General features: G+C 46.6%; 1 protein-coding gene across 1 annotated transcript in view; it reads right to left on the reverse strand.

Annotated features, from left to right (window-relative positions):
- The window catches only part of rictorb (RPTOR independent companion of MTOR, complex 2b), a 63,772-nt gene that overhangs the window by 23,701 nt on the left and 18,305 nt on the right, over positions 1 to 21,766 (reverse strand). Inside the window, exons 6-23 of the mRNA XM_063011160.1 lie at positions 20,052 to 20,115; positions 19,840 to 19,966; positions 17,971 to 18,140; positions 17,053 to 17,120; positions 16,896 to 16,963; positions 16,704 to 16,786; positions 9,372 to 9,459; positions 9,172 to 9,262; positions 7,916 to 7,982; positions 7,711 to 7,791; positions 7,513 to 7,613; positions 7,107 to 7,272; positions 6,176 to 6,277; positions 5,235 to 5,281; positions 5,005 to 5,140; positions 4,717 to 4,916; positions 1,642 to 1,768; positions 11 to 175 (exon numbers count right to left, since the gene is read on the reverse strand). Coding sequence (XP_062867230.1) covers positions 11 to 175; positions 1,642 to 1,768; positions 4,717 to 4,916; positions 5,005 to 5,140; positions 5,235 to 5,281; positions 6,176 to 6,277; positions 7,107 to 7,272; positions 7,513 to 7,613; positions 7,711 to 7,791; positions 7,916 to 7,982; positions 9,172 to 9,262; positions 9,372 to 9,459; positions 16,704 to 16,786; positions 16,896 to 16,963; positions 17,053 to 17,120; positions 17,971 to 18,140; positions 19,840 to 19,966; positions 20,052 to 20,115 — 1,951 coding nt within the window. The remainder of the gene's footprint in view (positions 1 to 10; positions 176 to 1,641; positions 1,769 to 4,716; positions 4,917 to 5,004; positions 5,141 to 5,234; positions 5,282 to 6,175; positions 6,278 to 7,106; positions 7,273 to 7,512; positions 7,614 to 7,710; positions 7,792 to 7,915; positions 7,983 to 9,171; positions 9,263 to 9,371; positions 9,460 to 16,703; positions 16,787 to 16,895; positions 16,964 to 17,052; positions 17,121 to 17,970; positions 18,141 to 19,839; positions 19,967 to 20,051; positions 20,116 to 21,766) is intronic.

Genomic DNA, 21,766 nt, shown 5'->3' on the forward strand with positions numbered 1-21,766 from the left:
CAAACCCTACCTTGTCCTCGCAGGCCTCGTCCAGGATGTCCAGGGCCTCCATGGAAACGGCCTTGTTGCGGTCGTGGAGCTGAGTGACCAGCAGCTCGATGCCCCAGTTGCTAAAGAACTCCACGTTGGCACGGAGGAGCACCCGTAGGTGCTTGGTGGCGTACAGCCTGCAGTTCTGTTACACACGCATGTATGCAAATGCACATATAAGATCACATCCGAGAAGATTTAGAACATCACGCGTCTTTAAACTGACCATATCGATATGCCAACGATCAACACCTGAGCTTCAGTGAAACAAGAACCGACGTTCTAATAGTAAGTATTATTATTTTCATAATCATTTTGATGTCCAACAAGCACAAAAATGTGATATTATACGAGCTTATATATATTTATGATATATAAGAGCTTTTTCATTTTATTTGTCACCACTGGGTAACACATGGCGCAAGGCAAAAACACCCTGGACTGGCCGTCAATCCATCGCAGGGCTTCGACCAACCGGCCTTCAAACCTCAGACATAGCCAAACATGTCTGTGTAGGTGCCCGACTGGCCATTGGCACCTACTGAGATTTGAACCCAGGTTTCTGGCTTGTGTAAGAGTCACCTGAGAGCCTTCAAGAACTATATATACATTAATTTCACAGAATTCAAGTCACTTATTCATATACATGTGGTGCAGATCTGGGGTGGGGGATGTAGCGGTGTATGGTGTATATAGGGCGGGGGTGTATTAGGGTATGGGGTGGGTGGTGTAATAATATATGGGGTGGGGGATGTAGTGGTGTATGGGATGGAAAGGTGTATGGTGTATATAGGGTGGGGGTGTATTGGGGTATTGGATGGGAAGGTGTATGGTGTATATAGGGTGGGGGTGTATTGGGGTATGTAGAGTGGGTGGTGTAATGTATGGGATGGGAAGCTGTATGGTGTATATGGGGTGGGGGTGTATTGGGGTATGTAGAGTGGGTGGTGTAATGTATGGGATGGGAAGCTGTATGGTGTATATAGGGTGGGGGTGTATTGGGGTATGTAGAGTGGGTGGTGTAATGTATGGGATGGGAAGCTGTATGGTGTATATGGGGTGGGGGGTGTATTGGGGTATTGGATGGGAAGGTGTATGGTGTATATAGGGTGGGGGGTGTATTGGGAAATGGGGTGGGTGGTGTAATAATGTATGGGGCAGGGGATGTAGTGGTGTATGGGATGGGAAGGTGTATGGGGTATGTGGGGTGGGGGTTGTAGTGGTGTATGGGGTGGGAAGGTGTATGGTGTATATAGAGAGAGGGGGATGTATTGGGGTATGGGGTGGGTGGTGTAATGTATGGGGTGGGGGATGTAGTGGTGTATGGGATGGGAAGGTGTATGGGGTATGTGGGGTGGGGGTTGTATTGGGTTATATGGGGCGGGAATGTAATGTATGGGATGGAAAGGTGTATGGTGTATATGGAGAGAGGGGGATGTATTGGGGTATGGGGTGGGTGGTGTAATGTATGGGGTGGGGGATGTAGTGGTGTATGGGGTGGGAAGGTGTATGGGGTATATGGGATAAGGGGGGTTATAATGTATGTAAATGATGTACAGTATAATGATGTAAATTGTAGCTCTACATGCATACAGCAGACAGGCCGCTTACATCAGTTGCTGCAGTGAGGATTTTGGACAGGATGACGCGTGCTAGGCCGTCTCGGCTGTAGTCCAGTGTGGATACGGTCAGCTTCAGTAGATGGTCCTGATTCTTCAGGGAGCACAGGTTCAGCAGGCTGCACAGACACAGAGGGGGAAGTATTTCGGCTGCACGTCACTGCGGTGTTTCATGCACGTATAAACACCGGGCTGTACTGTAATGGGAATCCAGAGCTATCCGCACACCGGTCCAGTTCCCTTATCGTACATCAGCTGGAATAAGGTTGCACCACCCCACTCACTCTTTCCACCTGACAGTGATGGACCCTCACAGCCACACATGCAGGTGCCTCGACCAGCCAGCAGGGAGTGCATTTGCAGCAGTAATGAGGAGCCCAGTCGAGCTCCCTCGTCCCTCCCTCAGGCACGGCCAATTGTTCCCGTTGAATGTCCGACCAGGTCAGCAGCACTACTGAGAGCTAACCCAAGCGTAGTAAGTCTTAGAAGGCTTAGAACTGTCAGTTTTCCCTTTTTCTCTAAATCTAGTCATATCCAATTCCCCAATTCTATCTCCACTACTGCAGCAGACTCCTACCACGACCGAGGAGCGCTGTACCTAACACACGACCCGTCCGGGAGTTCTGCACCATTTTTCTCGCTGTTCACTGATATTCTTCTTTACTCCCTCTACACCCACAACTGTACACCAACCCACAGCACAAACTCAATCATCAAGTTTGCAGATGACACCACTGTAATTGGATTAATACAAAATGGAGATGAGTCTGCCTACAGGGAAGAAGTCCTCAAACTGTCTGAATGGTGCTCCATTAACAACCTGGCACTCAACACCTCTAAAACAAAAGAGATGGTCATCAGCTTCAGGAGACAGAGAGAGAAACCTACACCCTTAGACATCGGAGGAAACACAGTAGAGAGAGTGTCTTATTTCAAATTCCTAGGCACACATATCTCCCAGGACCTCACATGGACTACCAACACCACCTCTCTAGTGAAAAAAGCACAGAAGCGGCTCTACTTTTTAAGGACACTAAGAAAGGCCAACCTGTCCAAGCAGCTACTGGTGTCCTTCTATCGCAGCACGGTGGAAAGCATACTCACCCATGGCATTTTGGTGTGGTATGCCAGCTGCTCTGAGGCTGACAAGAAGGCTCTTCAGAGGGTCATCAAATCAGCTCAGAGAACCATCAACACTGAGCTGCCTTCACTAGAGAACATTTACAAAACCCGATGCCTGCGTCGGGCCACAAACATCATAAAGGACTCATTTCACCCTTGTTGCAACCTGTCCTCCTTGTTGCCCTCTGGTAGGCGCTATAGGAGTATCAAGGCCCGTACTTCCAGACTCCTGAAAAGCTTTTACCCCTCCTCTATAAAAACACTGAACTATCAAACTTTACATCCTAGGAAATAATGTGCAATTTATAGGGACTGTGCAATAACCTTCTTCTTCTTTTCTGTAAAGTTCTTAAAACCACACGTTTATTTTTGTATCTAGATGTGTATATGTTTATTTTGTAAATACATGTGTGTATATACAGTATGTCTGTGTGTACATACATGTACCGTCAAGGAGCTGCTCAAAAAATGACGTTGTGCACTGTGCAATGACAATAAAGGCATTCTATTCTATTCTTTAAAGTAGCCATCTTTTGCTCTGATGACAGATTTTGTTATTTTCTCAGTCAGCTTTATGATGTAGCCACCTGGAACGGTTTTCAATTAACGTTTGTGCTTTGTCTAGAGTTAATTTCTGGAATTTCTTGCTTTTTTAATGTGTTTGAGACCATCAGTTGTGCTGTGCAGAGGTAGAGTTGGTAAAATATAAAACATATTCTGGTTTGTTTAACATTTTTTTTTGTTCACTACATAATTCCATACGTGTTCCTTCATAGTCTTCATTATTAATCTGGAATGTAGAAAATAAAAATAATCAAGAAAAACCACTGAAGAGAAGGTGTGTCCAAACTTTTGACTGGTACTGTATATGCGAAACTTGCAAAAGAAAACCTGGATTACATATTGGTCATTGTTTCAAAAGGTGCCACACAATGAAACTGTGTTGTGTTGTGTTGTGTATTAGCAGTAAATAAACTTAAAAAGAGCCTCACAGTAAAGATAAAGCGGAGCCCCGCGCACGTGTGCGCGGTGTGTCTTTAGAAGAGACGCTTTGTTCACAGTATCGCTATAAGTGATGAATTGATTCATGAGTTGATTAGTTTTTATGTGAAGCGTAAGTTTCTCTTCTCGGTTATCGCTCCGTGTTTACTGTTATTAATTAAATGTCGTGGTTTTAAATAAACACCAACTACTACAGAACATTTTGTGTGACTCTTACATTAAAAAGCTTCATTAAAAAGCTTAATTAAAAAGCTTAATTAAACTGCTATTACCACAGATCTGTAACCGAGTCAGACTCGTTCCGTCTAAGGAGCTAAAAGTTTTCTAAAAGTTCAGCAGATGATCCTGAACTAACGAATTTGGTAATGAATAAACTTTTGCCTCTGATTGGCTCTGTAACGTTTTCTGTTCTCATCTACATCACAAGTAAGAACCGCTCACGATTTACCAAAGTGAACCAGGAGTTTATATAACGTGCTGATAGAATCGACTCAGATGTGACCGGGTTGAATTATCTTTTTAAAGTAAATATTACAATCAGCAAAATTACATCGTAAGAGCTTTCACGATGGTTTCTGTACGATGGTTGATGAATGGTGATGTGATGGTTGGTGCTTCGTAGCTCAAAGTCTGGATCGATCCACTGAGCTGTTAACTTAACATGGTCTTTATATATCACACGATCGGATCGGCTACTTTTAGGAAATATCGCCGATCGCCGATAGCATATTTTGATTAAACATCGGCCGATACCGTTTCATAGCCGATCGATCGTCCCATCTCTAGTAAAAAGGTCATGGACCGGAAAGGGTTAATACCCAGTAAAACCAAATTTAGTGCTCGTATTTCTAACCAAACTGTGAAGTAAAAAGTGTCGTAATTGATCGGCACAGTTGGTTTCCAGCTCAACCAATAAATAAATAAATAAATAAATAATACTTACCACTGGAAGACACTGCATTTCTCTAACAGCTTGACGCCACTCGGGTGGGCAGAGAGAGTACCCAAAAAGAGGAAGTAGTGCTGGCTGAGGGTGTTGAGGAGGCCGTTGCTTTGCAGACTGCGGTCCGTTTTGATCCCTGAAGAAGAGGACAACCACTGCACGATATCCTTCACCAGGTCCTCCAGGTACCCCTGGCCATCCTGAGAGAGAGGGCGAAAAGGCAGAAGCATTTTTTAAAACCGGGTAAGACCTGCTGCATCTTTTTGAGCGTCTTTTTTCTCTCCGTACCTCGTCGGACTCCAGCAGGAACTCGATAAACTGGCAGCCCACACTGGTGAGCTGTTTGGCTTTGCTGTGGTCCAGCTCCAGGCTGGCATACAGCTTACTGCTGGGTTTGTAGAAGAACAGGAGCCTTCGCACGAACCTAAAAAACAAGCAGAACCAGAACGAGTCGAACGGTGGAAGCTAAAGGAAGCAAAATATTCTATATGGTGAAGTTAAAACGGTCGTGTTCCTACCTGTGCATTTGTTCATCTTTGTTGTTTCGCAGGTTGACATTTGGCCACTGAAACATAACGACAGGGTAAGGGTCAATTTATTGGGTACAGCTGGACTGCTTATGGATAGAAGCAGATAGACTTTATTTGTCATACATACATATACAGGTGTGCAGTACAATTAAATTCTTTCTTCGCATATCCCAGCTTGTTTTGGAAGCTGGGGTCAGAGCGCAGGGTCAGCCACCGTACGGCGCCCCTGGAGCAGACAGGGTTAAGGGCCTTGCTCAAGGACCCAACAGTGGTTGCATAGCAGAGCCTGGATTTGAACCGCCAACCTTCCGGTTGATAGCCCAAAGCTCTACCCACTAGGCTACCACCTATGTGACGTTTTGTCTACTTATACATAACCACTTTCCCATACACTAGCTGATGGGAGAAAATACAGGCACGTGCAGCTGTCGAACATGGCGGATCCTTAATATAGATCTCTAGCTCTTGAGATCGAATCTCAGCTCTGCTATCAGCCGACCGGGCGCCTACACAGACACACAACTGGCCGTGTGTCTGCAGAGGGAGGGACAATGATTCAAAACAGGGGTCCTCATCATTGGAGCAGTTGTAATAAAGATAAAACAATAAAGAATTGATTATAAAAAGGCCTATATGTTATAGAGGAACACTCTACGCCCTTTGTATTTTCCCACCACTAGTGCTGGCGCCTCGACCAGACAGTAGGAGCTGCATCTGTAAAACAGCTGCATTTAACAGCCAGTGTTGCTCATTGGGGGAAAAAAACTGAGATCCACATGTACCGTTTACATTATAGCGCCCACATTAGACATCTTCTGTAATATATTACTGTATATATATGTCATATGATTTAGGTCTTATATTATTAAGGAATTTGATGATAATTTCTGTATTGCCGGTTTAATTATCAATCCTTCTGCCGTACTGACCTTTAATATTGTAGCAATGAGAACCCAGTTCCAGTTCAGGTTCTGTTTGTGGTTAAGAATATGGCTGTCTCTGAGGTTCATCATCAGAGCCTCCTCGGTATCCTGAAACGAAACAGCACACGCACCGTGAGCCCTCGAATGAGACGGCTCGGTCACACACTGCCCTGTATTTTCAGTTGCTTCAATCACACAGTTTGGAGAACTGGTGCCAATTCACACTTGTGAGGCACAAAACCAATTCAAAGCATTACTTTGATGTGACATAAGTCTCTATTAAGCTGCTATTATAATCATATCACACCCTGTACATACGTTTACGTACAGACTGCATAGTATAGAACATATGTGGAGTATTTTCCTAACTGTATATACACAATATGGCCACAGATATTTGGACACCTGACCTTGAGCGTGTTAGACATCCTATTCCAAAATCAAATGCTATTCAAATAGAGTGACTTCTGTGTGATTCTTTTAGCTAGAACAACAGTCGCTCTTCCGAAGTAGGTCTGTGGGAATTTGTGCCCATTCAGTCAAAATATGACAGCATTTGTATGGCTGGGCGCTGACGTCGGTCAAGAAAGACTCAGTTGATGTTCAAAATCATTCCAGAGCTGTGCAGTGAGGCTCTGCGCTGACTTCTCGGGGATTGTTTAAGGCACTCATTAAAAACTACAAGCTTGCTTGCTTTGTGCACAGGGACACAGTCATGTTGGAATAGGAAAGGACCTTCCCTAAACTGATGCTGCACAGTTGGAAGCGTATAATTTCCTTTGTTGTGGCTAAAACGCATAAATTCAGCAATTAGAAGAGGTGTCCCAATACTTTGGTCCATACAGTCTCAGTACGTGGTCCAACCAACAAACACAGTAGTGCTGAAATGCAGCCGATCTGAACAGAACACACCACGACACCTGCCGGCATGCGGTACCTTAATCACGTAGATGTCTTTCTGAGGCCGCAGGTGCTGCTCTCGACAGCACTGGGCCGCGGCTGACTTGCGCACGATGTGGTCCAGGTAGAGGCTGTTGGGTTTGGGGCCGCGCTTCTTTCTCTCGTGGAAGCGCTTCAGGTAGTTCACGGCGGCGCTGGCCCGTCTGACCGCGCATGTTCGGAGAGAGAGACGGGGTTAATGACACGTCACGACACACCAGTCAAGTCGAGTCCAAACGGAACCGGTCACAGTGCTACCCCCACCGAGCCAATTCTGAACGTTAAATAGCCCCTACAAAGCTTGTAAAACACAGGATAAACCCCTAAACGACAAGTTAAACGGATCACGGTCAGCAGTGGCGTCCGGTGTGACCGGGCCTCAAGAAAACGTGCGTCACGCTTACAGTCTCTTTTCCTGAGGGATGTCGAACGAGGCGGCCATGTTCATGAGGGTGGGCAGGCAGTGTAGGTGGTGGCTGTGAGAGTGAGGGAGGATGGTGTTGGCCTGCGAGAGAAAGAAACACAAACCCGGCGATTCAGGCAGGCCGCAGACAAAGGTCAGAGCCGCTTATGGACGATGGAAATGTCGAGCGAAAAAATACCATGTGCAGGAGCTCGCCCAGGAGGATGGTGGCGCAGATCGAAACGCTGTCGTCAACGCTGGTGACTACTTCCACCAAGCCCTGAGGACACACACACACACACACACACGAGCAGGTTTAAACAGGCGGGCGTGGCACATTCGGTCGTTAATTTGCATCGTTTAATCTTGTCTGGAGGAAATTATTCCCAGTGCAAAACACTCACCTCCAAGAGTCCGCTGCTGATGAAGGCGGAGAGTACGAGTGCAAGGTAGTTATCCATCAGGTCAGGCCTACGGGAACATAGAGAAGTGTTATTTGTTTGTTTGTTTGTTTATTAGGATTTTAACGTCATGTTTTACACTTCAGTTACATTCATGACAGGAACGATAGTTACTCATTACACAAGATTCATCAGTTCACAAGTTTATATCGAACACAGTCATGGACAATTTAGTGTCTCCACTTAACAAGCGGATATTCTTAAGCAGATTTCCCCCTGTGGGATCGTAAAAGGCAATCTTATCTTATCTTATCTTATCTTATCTTATCTTATCTTATCTTATCTTATCTTATCTTATCTTATCTTATCTTATCTTATCTTATCTTATCTTATCTTATCTTATCTTATCTTATCTTATCTTATCTTATCTTATCTTATCTTATCTTATCTTATCTTATCTTATCTTATCTTATCTTATCTTATCTTATCTTATCTTATCTTATCAAACTCGAGAGCTCAAGATCTCAGCACTGCCGCGCCACCCCAGCATTTAACACCGAGATATTTTCAGCAGCATTTTTTTTATGTAATGTAAAAATAAAAAAGAGGAAGAGCTTTAATCAAACGCATGTTCAAGGGTTCTTCAAAAAGCTCACACACTTTTTTAAACTCTATCTATTTATTATCAATTTTCTTTTAATGCATTTTCTCCCCTTTCAGTGAGTCCAATTGTCCGATTTGCATCACGCATCCTCTCTGCCATTGCCGATCTCTGCCCTGACCGAGGAGATCGAAGCTAACCCACATCCCCTCCGACACGTGAGCAGCAAGCCGTATGAATCTTGCCACCCACACATTGACGAGTGTTGCGCCACCTAGCGCTGCGCGCGGAGAGACACACCCTAAGAGCGCTCCTTCCTCATCTCCGTGTAGGCGCCTCTAATCAGCCAGCGGAGGTCGTAACCGCACCATTCTGACAGAGAGAGACCCCATCCGGCTTAGTCCCACCCATCTGAACAACAGGCCAATAAGGAGGCTACTGAGCCTCTACAGGCATTTATAAGATTTCTCTGAATGTCTCAAAACTACAACTTAACATGTGGACTGTGCAGCTCTGAACGAGCCTCTGCCGGCAACAAATCATTCGGTACAACTTCACACCTCTGCCTGCTGATATAAAGTGCTATTAAAAATGTCACCACTGACAGACAGAGTTCACCAGCCCGTTTAACTCCAGTTCTGTTGTCTGGAGCTCTTACCGTGACCGCGCCCGATGAGGAAGGATGACTTTGGCTTCTGAGGCTACAAAGCCGTCGGACAGCCTCCAGCTGTCCTGAAATCTACTGGGATCTACAGAAATACAAGGAATGAAAAATGCACAAATAAACGTAACACCACGTAGGACGTGAAAATAACAATTCGGTAATTATTAAGGACGTGAATTCACGTCATCACTCACCAACACTAAGAAGAGCTTCAGTGTAGTCTTGTGTAGCTACAGGAACATGAAGCCTGAATATCTCATACAGCACCTCCAGTAGGCCTTTCTGCAAAGGGAAGAAGTTCTAACCATTAAAGAAGTTCATAAATACATTCACCACTTCTTTTCACCGGTCAGTTTCGGGTTCACACAGGGATTGGTGTCTCTTTCATGCATACATCTCTAAGACTTTAAACCATTAGAGAAGTTCATATATACATTCAGTGTCGCTTTATAATGAACCGTAAATCTGCTCAGGTGGTGCAGCCTTGAGCACGGCAGGGGAAAATTATATCTCATATATGTTCCTCCTATACATCATCAAGAAGATCCGTCCATTTCTCTCTGTGGAAGCCACTCAGTCACTTGTAATCTCACGGTTGGACGACTGCAACTCCCTCCTGGTAGGTGGTCCTATGTTCACTATTGAACCCTTACAGCTCATCCAGAATGCAGCTGCTCGCCTGTTTTTTAACCAACCTAAATACTGTCACACCATCACCCCACTGCTGCCACATCATCACCCCACTGCTGCCACATCATCACCCCCATGGCTGCCACATCATCACCCCCATGGCTGCCTCATCATGAACCCCACTGCTGCCACATCATCACCCCACTGCTGCCACATCATCACCCCACTGCTGCCACATCATCACCCCACTGCTGCCACATCATCACCCTACTTCTGCCACATCATCACCCCACTGCTGCCACATCATCACCCCACTGCTGCCACATCATCACCCCACTGCTGCCACATCATCACCCTACTTCTGCCACATCATCACCCCACTGCTGCCACATCATCACCCCACTGCTGCCACATCATCACCCTACTGCTGTACACCATCACCCTACTGCTGTACACCATCACCCCACTGCTGCCACATCATCACCCCACTGCTGCTACACCATCACCCCACTGCTGTACATCATCACCCCACTGCTGTACATCATCACCCCACTGCTGCTACACCATCACCCCACTGCTGTACATCATCACCCCACTGCTGTACACCATCACCCCACTGCTGCCACATCATCACCCCACTGCTGCTACACCATCACCCCACTGCTGTACATCATCACCCCACTGCTGTACATCATCACCCCACTGCTGTACATCATCACCCCACTGCTGCCACATCATCACCCCACTGCTGCCACATCATCACCCCACTGATGTACATCATCACCCCACTGCTGCCACATCATCACCCCACTGCTGCTACACCATCACCCCACTGCTGTACATCATCACCCCACTGCTGCCACATCATCACCCCACTGCTGCCACATCATCACCCCACTGCTGTACATCATCACCCCACTGCTGCCACATCATCACCCCACTGCTGCTACACCATCACCCCACTGCTGTACATCATCACCCCACTGCTGTACATCATCACCCCACTGCTGCCACATCATCACCCTACTGCTGTACATCATCACCCCACTGCTGTACACCATCACCCTACTGCTGTACATCATCACCCCACTGCTGCCACATCATCACCCTACTGCTGTACATCATCACCCTACTGCTGTACATCATCACCCCACTGCTGTACACCATCACCCCACTGCTGCCACATCATCACCCTACTGCTGTACATCATCACCCCACTGCTGCCACATCATCACCCTACTGCTGTACACCATCACCCCACTGCTGCCACATCATCACCCCACTGCTGCCACATCATCACCCTACTGCTGTACATCATCACCCCACTGCTGCCACATCATCACCCTACTGCTGTACATCATCACCCCACTGCTGCCACATCATCACCTCACTGCTGTACATCATCACCCCACTACTGTACATCATCACCCTACTGCTGTACATCATCACCCCACTGCTGTACATCATCACCGCACTGCTGCTACACCATCACCCCACTGCTGCCACATCATCACCCTACTGCTGTACATCATCACCTCACTACTGTACATCATCACCCTACTGCTGTACATCATCACCCCACTGCTGTACATCATCACCCTACTGCTGTACATCATCACCTCACTGCTGCCACATCATCACCCCACTGCTGCCACATCATCACCCTACTGCTGTACATCATCACCCCACTGCTGTACATCATCACCGCACTGCTGCTACACCATCACCCCACTGCTGCCACATCATCACCCTACTGCTGTACATCATCACCTCACTACTGTACATCATCACCTACTGCTGTACATCATCACCCCACTGCTGTACATCATCACCCTACTGCTGTACATCATCACCTCACTGCTGCCACATCATCACCCCACTGCTGCCACATCATCACCCTACTGCTGTACATCATCACCCTACTGCTGTACATCATCACCCCACTGCTGTACATCAACATCCTACTGCTGTACATCATCACCCCACTGCTGTACACCATCACCCCACTGCTGTACATCATCACCCTACTTCTGCCACATCATCACCCTACTGCTGTACATCATCACCCCACTGCTGTACATCAACATCCTACTGCTGTACATCATCACCCCACTGCTGCCACATCATCACCCTACTGCTGCCACATCATCACCCTACTGCTGCCACATCATCACCCTACTGCTGTACATCATCACCCCACTGCTGTACATCATCACCCCACTGCTGTACATCATCACCCTACTGCTGTACATCATCACCCTACTGCTGTACATCATCACCCCACTGCTGTACATCAACATCCCACTGCTGTACATCATCACCCCACTGCTGCCACATCATCACCCTACTGCTGCCACATCATCACCCTACTTCTGCCACATCATCACCTCACTGCTGCCACATCATCACCCTACTGCTGTACATCATCACCTCACTACTGTACATCATCACCCTACTGCTGTACATCATCACCCCACTGCTGTACATCATCACCTCACTGCTGCCACATCATCACCCCACTGCTGCCACATCATCACCCTACTGCTGTACATCATCACCCTACTGCTGTACATCATCACCCCACTGCTGTACATCAACATCCTACTGCTGTACATCATCACCCCACTGCTGTACATCATCACCCTACTTCTGCCACATCATCACCCCACTGCTGCCACATCATCACCCCACTGCTGTACATCATCACCCCACTGCTGTACATCAACATCCTACTGCTGTACATCATCACCCCACTGCTGCCACATCATCACCCTACTGCTGCCACATCATCACCCTACTTCTGCCACATCATCACCCCACTGCTGCCACATCATCACCCTACTGCTGTACATCATCACCCCACTGCTGTACATCATCACCCCACTGCTGCCACATCATCACCCTACTGCTGCCACATCATCACCCTACTTCTGCCACATCATCACCCCACTGCTGCCACATCATCACCCTACTGCTGTACATCATCACCCCACTGCTGTACATCATCACCCCACTGCTGTACATCATCACCCCACTGCTGCCACATCATCACCCTACTGCTGCCACATCATCACCCTACTTCTGCCACATCATCACCCTACTGCTGCCACATCATCACCCTACTTCTGCCACATCATCACCCCACTGCTGTACATCACCTCACTGCTGCCACATCATCACCCCACTGCTGTACATCATCACCCCACTGCTGTACATCATCACCCTACTGCTGTACATCATCACCCTACTGCTGTACATCATCACCCCACTGCTGTACATCATCACCCTACTGCTGTACATCATCACCCCACTGCTGTACATCATCACCCCACTGCTGCCACATCATCACCCTACTGCTGTACACCATCACCCCACTGCTGTACATCATCACCCCACTGCTGTACATCATCACCCTACTGCTGTACATCATCACCCTACTGCTGTACATCATCACCCCACTGCTGCCACATCATCACCCTACTGCTGTACACCATCACCCCACTGCTGTACATCATCACCCCACTGCTGTACATCATCACCCCACTGCTGTACATCATCACCCCACTGCTGTACATCATCACCCCACTGCTGCCACATCATCACCCTACTTCTGCCACATCATCACCCTACTGCTGCCACATCATCACCCTACTTCTGCCACATCATCACCCCACTGCTGTACATCACCTCACTGCTGCCACATCATCACCCCACTGCTGTACATCATCACCCCACTGCTGTACATCATCACCCTACTGCTGTACATCATCACCCTACTGCTGTACATCATCACCCTACTGCTGTACATCATCACCCCACTGCTGTACATCAACATCCTACTGCTGTACATCATCACCCCACTGCTGTACATCAACATCCTACTGCTGTACATCATCACCCTACTGCTGTACATCATCACCCTACTGCTGTACATCATCACCCTACTGCTGTACATCATCACCCCACTGCTGTACATCATCACCCCACTGCTGTACATCAACATCCTACTGCTGTACATCATCACCCTACTGCTGTACATCAACATCCTACTGCTGTACATCATCACCCCACTGCTGTACATCAACATCCTACTGCTGTACATCATCACCCTACTGCTGTACATCATCACCCTACTGCTGTACATCATCACCCTACTGCTGTACATCATCACCCTACTGCTGTACATCATCACCCCACTGCTGCCACATCATCACCCTACTGCTGCCACATCATCACCCTACTGCTGTACATCATCACCCCACTGCTGCCACATCATCACCCCACTGCTGCTACACCATCACCCCACTGCTGTACATCATCACCCCACTGCTGTACATCATCACCCCACTGCTGTACATCAACATCCTACTGCTGTACATCATCACCCTACTGCTGTACATCAACATCCTACTGCTGTACATCATCACCCTACTGCTGTACATCATCACCCTACTGCTGTACATCATCACCCTACTGCTGTACATCATCACCCTACTGCTGTACATCATCACCCCACTGCTGCCACATCATCACCCTACTGCTGCCACATCATCACCCTACTGCTGTACATCATCACCCCACTGCTGCCACATCATCACCCTACTGCTGCCACATCATCACCCCACTGCTGCTACACCATCACCCCACTGCTGTACATCATCACCCTACTGCTGTACATCATCACCCTACTGCTGTACATCATCACCCTACTGCTGTACATCATCACCCTACTGCTGTACATCATCACCCCACTGCTGTACATCATCACCCCACTGCTGTACATCAACATCCTACTGCTGTACATCATCACCCCACTGCTGCCACATCATCACCCTACTTCTGCCACACCATCACCCCACTGCTGCCACATCACCCCACTGCTGTACATCATCACCCCACTGCTGTACATCACCCCACTGCTGTACATCATCACCCCACTGCTGTACATCATCACCCCACTGCTGCCACATCATCACCCCACTGCTGCCACATCATCACCCTACTTCTGCCACATCACCACCCCACTGCTGCCACATCATCACCCTACTTCTGCCACATCACCAACCTCAACCCCCCCACACCCACTGCTGTGCTCTCTTCACTGGACTGTTTTGTCTGTGCCTTTAAGTATCACAGCTAGCGGTATCCATTCTGATGAGACCATTCTTTGAATATGTCTCGTCGTGCAAACGTGTGTGAAACAGACCTCAGTGAGTACCCTCAAAACTATAGTAACCAACAAGTCCTACCCCAAGTAGCCCATATAACTACTGTGAAGCTGTTTCTGGGATTTAAATATTGATGTTTGTGACTAAACATGAAGTGAACCTAATTCTCTAAAGTAAAAAGCTAAAAACAAACATTTAAAACAGTTCAATTACGGACTTCCTGTTTTGACGCGGCATGGAGTAGACGTGCTTTCGGTGGTCTCCGCGGAGATAAGTTGCATTTTAATCCTTAAACGCACCTTTATTTTTTTACAGTCGTATATTTGTTTTCTATTTCATTTTATTTACTACGTTTCATTTATTACGGACTCCGTGATGCCTCCAAAGCCGAATAAGATGTCGCACAAGCTGCGTCCTCCCCTGCAGGTGCCGCTTCACCACCAAACAATTGTGAAGGACCACCAGGCTAAATTAAGAACGGAGCTCCACGACATGAAAGTTGAATTGTCACGTGACTTTGCAGCAATAAAACCAAAGTTTGCTACTATGAAAAATACGGTCTCGGATATTGAACATTCTCTAACCACGTGCACAGATGAGACGGCCGCGCTACAGTCAGGTTGGGCTCTTGACTAAGGAGGTTAACAAGCTTGAGGCTAAACGTGAGGACGCCAAAATCTTCGGATAGTGGGAATTCCAGAAGGCGAATCCTTTTCACTGTCCACCACGGCAATTTCCAAGCTCCTCAAGGAGGCATTCGCACTGGAAAAAAGCCCCCCGGTGGATAGAGCTCATTGCTCTCTGGCACCTGGTGAATCACCGCGTCCCGTAATAGCGAGGCTTCACAATTATGAAGATTGCGTTGATATCCTTAAGATTAAGGCCAGACAACAACAGCGTGTTACAGTCGGTGATATGGTACTTTCTATCTTTCCGGATTTTACAGCTAAAACGGAAAAGGCTCGTGCGGCTTTTAACGAGGACCGTAAACAACTTCAGGCCATTGATGGAATTAAATATGGTTAGTTTTATCCTTCTGATAAATACTTGCATTTTTGACTATGTTACTTGTATTTTTGCACACCTCCTGGAAATGCACAATAATTTCTGCACCTTACTTGTATTTTGCACCTTATTTACTTTTTAGGCACCTTATCTGCATTGCCAATTTTACGCTGCTAATGTACAACATGTCACTACCTCATGAACCATTGTACCATCTATTCACCATCATGTACTAACACTTGTCTTTAGTCCTGTCTTCTAATTACTTGTTTAGATTAGGGATAATTAGGAATATCTTTTGTAGTTATTTATTATAGGATTTTTTGTATTATTGTTGTATTTGCACTGTTTTGTATTGTCTTGCACTTTTTGTACCGTGTTACACCGTGATCCTAGAGGAACGCTGTTTCGTTTCAATATGTACTTGTATGTAGCTGAAATGACAATAAAACCTCTCTGACTCTGACTCTGATTACGCACGACGGTCGGCATCACAATGTTATTTCACCCGATGAGGCCATGGAGTTTATCAGAACCCTAAACAAGTAACTATGTTATTCGATATGGTCTTCATTGAAGTTTTTTTTATTTATTTTTTCCGGACTACCCTTTAAAGCTGGCATAGTATACAGCCTCGCCTTTTCTGGTTTTATTTTTCAGAAATAGTTCAATTGTAAGTGCACTCACTGCTTTATTGTTCTGATGACTGTCCCTGATACTTACCCTAACCTCCATATTTGGTATACACAGCAGGCCGATGAGGGACTGTATGCCTGAGCTGCCCGACTTGCAGAGATGAATGATGCCTGGAATCCAAAAGGGAAACGGTTCAGAGTAAACACGTACCAGCCAGGGATGCACAGAGTAAACTGAACCAGAGAATCAATAGAAATAAATCCATATCGAAAGGCTTACCGGACCACGAGCGGAAGGAAGCCACGATAGACATTTTACTAGCCAGGAACCGAGCCTGTCTGTCCTCCCTGGGGTGGAAAACACAGGTTAATCAAAGCACAGTGACCTCAAACCCAACTCAGCTTCAGACACGATACAAATCTCATCCAAAACTTACTTCAGCTGCCCCTCCGTCGTGTCTGGGTTGTGCCTGTAGTGGAAGTCTGTATAAGGGGCCAGAATTTGCTAAAAAGAAACAAAAAAAAACAAATTAAAACAGCACATAAACAAACAAAAACATTAAAAAGTTAGGATGGGCGCGTTTACCCCCTGGTGACGTGGTTCGTGCTCGATATGACACTATAACACACTGATTGACAGTGCATGGACTCTGTTGTCATTTGCTGTGCACAATAATGCACCACACTTTTTATAATGAGAGGTCTGGACTGCAGGCAGACCAGTCTAGCATCTGCACCCTCTTACTTTTTATAACATGTATATGCTGCTCTAATGATACATTATAAACTAGCTCAGGGGTTTTTTTTTGTCCACGATTTTTACCACGACCCTGGCAACAAAAACAATGCATGAAAACGAAACACAGAACAAATTATAATTGATAATAATTGTGGCAATCTGGTCCCACTGTGGTTTACAAGGGGGGCGTATGTGTACAAGTTCATTTTGTGACTGTCACTCACTCACTTTCTTAACCGCTTATCCAATTAGGGTCGTGGGGGGTTGCTAGAGCCTATCCCAGCTTTTCAATGGGCGCAAGGCACACAGTAACACCCTGGACGGGGCGCCAGTCCATCACAGGGCATATTCACACACACATTCACCTATAGGGCAATTCAGTGTCTCCATTTAACCTGACTGCATGTTTTTGGACTGTGGGAGGAAACCGGAGCCACTGGAGGACAGGGGGAGAACATGCAAACTCCACAGAGAAAAGACCCAGACCGCTCCACCTGGGAATCCAACCCAGGACCTTCTCGCTGTGAGGCGACAGAGCTACCCACCGAGCCGCCCCTAAAGCAAATGTGGTGATTTGTGACTGTGATAGGAAGCTGGCGTAGCGTGTGGCACTTACCTCCAGCTCCACGTCGGAGCGCACGTACTGGCGTGTGTGAGGGTGATTGAGCAGGTGCAGGACGGTGGTCATCAGCGCCTCATTGATGCGACTGAGCTGCGAGTCGATCACATTCTTGAGGATCGTTTTGAGGCCGCCTCTCTGAGCCACGATCTCCGGGTTCTTCAGTGCTGTAAAGCGCGTCAATACATAAATGACGCATGGCAAGTCACATGGCAGCTTCAGCCAATCAGTGTGGAGTCACATGATACACTATACGTACAAAAGTATAGAGACACTGCTTCTAATTATGGGATTTGTGTGTTTCAGTAGCATATATGTCTAACAAGTTTAACAAAACAGTTATATAAAGGAAAGTCTTTGCAGCAACAGTTTAGGGAAGGTCGATTCCTGTTCCAACATGAGCACAGAGCCTTTACTTCACTAAACAGCCCTGGAATGAACTGGAACATCAACTGAGTCTGTCTTGAACAGCCATACATTGATTCATAGGCACAAATTCCCACAGACATACACATATGAACCTGAGTGACTCCCATTCTTAATCCATAGAGTTTAATATGATGTCGGCCACCCTTACAGCTATAACAGCTTCGACTCTTCTGGGAAGGCTTTCCACAAGGTTTAGGAGTGTGTTTATGGGGATTTTTGACCGTTCTTCTAGAAGCGCATTTGTGAGGTCAGACACTGATGCTGGACGAGAAGGCCTGGCTCACAGTCTCCTCTCTAATTCATCCCAAAGGTGTTCTATCTATCGGGTCGAGGTCAGGACTCAAGTTCTTCCACACCAAACTGGCTCATCCACGTCTTTATGGACCTTGTGCTTTGTGCACTGGTGCGCAGTCATGTTGGAACAGGAAGGGGCCATCCCCAAACTGTTCCCACAAAGTTGGTAGCATGAAATCGTCCAAAATCTCTTGGTATGCTGAAGCATTAAGAGTTCCTTTCACTGGAACTAAGGGGCCGAGCCCGACTCCTGAAAAACACCCCCACACCATAATCCCCCCTCCACCACACTTTACACTCGGCACAATACAGTCAGACAGGTACCGTTCCCCTGGCGACCGCCAAACCCAGACTCGTCCATCGGATCGCCAGACGGAGAAGCGTGATTCGTCGATCCAGAGAACACGTCTCCACCGCTCTAGAGTCCAGTGGTGGCGTGCTTTACACCACTGCATCCGGTGATGTGAGGCTTGGATGCAGCTGCTCGGCCATGGAAACCCGTTCCATGAAGCTCTCTACACTGTTCCTGAGCTCATCTGAAGGCCACATGAAGGTTGGAGGTCTGTAGTGATCGACTCTGCAGAAAGTTGGTGACCTCTGCGCACTATGTTCCTCAGCATCCGCTGACCCGCTCTGTTATTTTACGTGGTAACACTTGGTGGTTGAGTTTCTGTCATTCCCAGTCGCTTCCACTTTGTTATAATAGCACTGACAGTCGACTGTGGAATATTAAGTAATAGAAATTTCACGGCTGGACTCCTGAGAGCGACCCGTTCTGTCACTAATGTGTGTAGAAGCAGTCTGCATGCCGAGGTGCTCGGTTTTATACACCTGTGGCCATGGAAGTGACTGGAACTCCTGAATTAAATGATTTGGACGGGTGAGTGAATACTTTTGGCAATATAGTGTACTTTAAAGCCCTTTCAGAAGATCGGCTGCTGTTATAGCTGAAAATATCACACAGATAACGATAAACTTGATGTCCGACAAGGTCATGGTCAGGTGTCCGAATACTTTTGGCCATATGACGCATTTGTGATTCGGGTCACTGGTTTAAACGTCAGCACTGTGAGCAAGCCCTTTTGGAAAGATGCTAACGCTGACCGGTCTTTCCGCTTCCTAAATTCCTGTGTCAGCACTCACCGAGTTCACATATGATGGCGATGCACGCGCGCACCATGCTGTCGCGCTCCTGCAGCCCGTCGTTGCCCACGGCGACAAGGGAGTTGGTGATGGAGCTTGGGAAGAGCTGGGCGTTCACAGTGATCATCTGGAACGGAAAATAAGGTCATACACACCTAACAGGTTAACGTTACGGTCCAAAAGTGAAGACGTCAGGGGTCTGGGCGTCTCACCTTCCTCACCAGCCGGAGCGCCTGGGTCCGCTCCCCCTCGTTGCTCAGCTGAATATCAATGGACCTGCGGACACAGTCAGCAGATTACAATAAGTGATGTGTTATCACAGCAGGGCATCTGAGACGTGAGCAGCTGAACGCCTACAGTCGCATTCACATGAGCCTCAGCGCAAATCGTCATCGAAGTGTGAATATGAGACGAATCTGCATCAGTGTGGAATAAGGTGCAGATCCAGGGTTACAGCTCCACGTGTATCTGCGCTTATCTGGATTTTCCTCCCTGTTCCACTTTTAAACTTGTGTTACAGCTCCAGCTTCTGAGAGTCTAAAACGCTTCTGGTTGAAAATAAAGCTTAACGTGGTTTAATGTAGTAAAAGAAGGAGACAGGAGCACTAAACTTCTCTTCATTATTACTGCTCATAAGTTCCTCCACTAATCACATTCCTCACTCGCTGTTTTACTACAATAAGTCACGTTACATTTGTTCACGTTAAGCGTCGTTCGCACGGCCTGGTTCGCTTTTAACACGTCATATCAAACAGTTTGTCTCATTGGAGGCGCTTTGAAAATGCCCGAGGCGAACTGGGTGAAAGTTGAATCACGCAAGTGCAAAAATTGTGAGCTTAACACGGCAAAAGCGCGTGGTGCGCCACTTAGGGAAGCGCAGCAGAAGCTAAGCCACACTTCATAGGAAACAACACCACAGCTGGAGCAAAAACGCTTTTGCCGCTTCTTATGAAAATGCGCCCTCTAAGACAGTGGTCCCCAACCACCGGACAATCCGTGGGCTATTTCTTACCGGGCCGCACAGTAAGAATGAATAATTAGAGACGCTAGAAGAGCAGTTTTCACTGCTTCTATTGGGGTGTTATTGTCTTACTGTCACCCCTAAGTGGAAGCAGAGTCTGGTTGCAGCGTAAAAAGCTCATTTTACATAGTCTGTGAGCAATTAGGGATTTCCCGATCACGTTTTTTTGTTCCCGATCCCGATCTTTAATTTTGATCCCGATCCGATACCGATTCTCAAACCGATACTTGTATTTTCTAGATATTGTCTAGATAAGAACTAGATAACACTGTTTACACAGTGCACACTTCAAGTACATTACAGTTATTCAAATTAATCCAACGTACATGTTTAACACCTGAATAGCTCTGCAGTGCTGTAGGAAAAAAATTGCCTGCATCCAAACTATTGCTTAATGTTCTTTTACAAAATAAAAGTAAACAAACCTAGTGCAGCATTGTAGTAAAAATGAAGTGAGATAATTACAGTTTCACTTTGAACTTTATATTCAAAGAACATAATTCTGTTTAATGCAGTGATACACTAAAAATGAACAGAAATCTCCACTCACAAGTGGTGTAGTGGCTTAACTTGAATATAAAAAAAACAAATAAGTTACTTAACAGCATTACAGTAAAACCTGAATACCAAAATAAAATGGAAAGTCACTCTTTTGTTATGAAGGAAAGCCAGTTCTTAAAGTGCTTGTATTGTGACAATGGTTTGATGGACGGGTCTACGCAAAGTGAGTGTGTTTTGACCCTTTGGGGCTTCCATAGCGCATGGGATAGCGTGCTCGGCTCTGGCTGTCCGCTATTCGGAACAGAATAAGTTAATAAAGTGTTTTGCTCCCGACAGTTAGTGAATATACCGTGTATTTTATTTCTTTATTAAGCGAGTGCATCACTACGACGCTCGGTTACATAA

The sequence above is a fragment of the Trichomycterus rosablanca genome, chromosome 16 (assembly GCF_030014385.1).
Source record: "Trichomycterus rosablanca isolate fTriRos1 chromosome 16, fTriRos1.hap1, whole genome shotgun sequence".
NCBI lineage: Eukaryota > Metazoa > Chordata > Actinopteri > Siluriformes > Trichomycteridae > Trichomycterus > Trichomycterus rosablanca.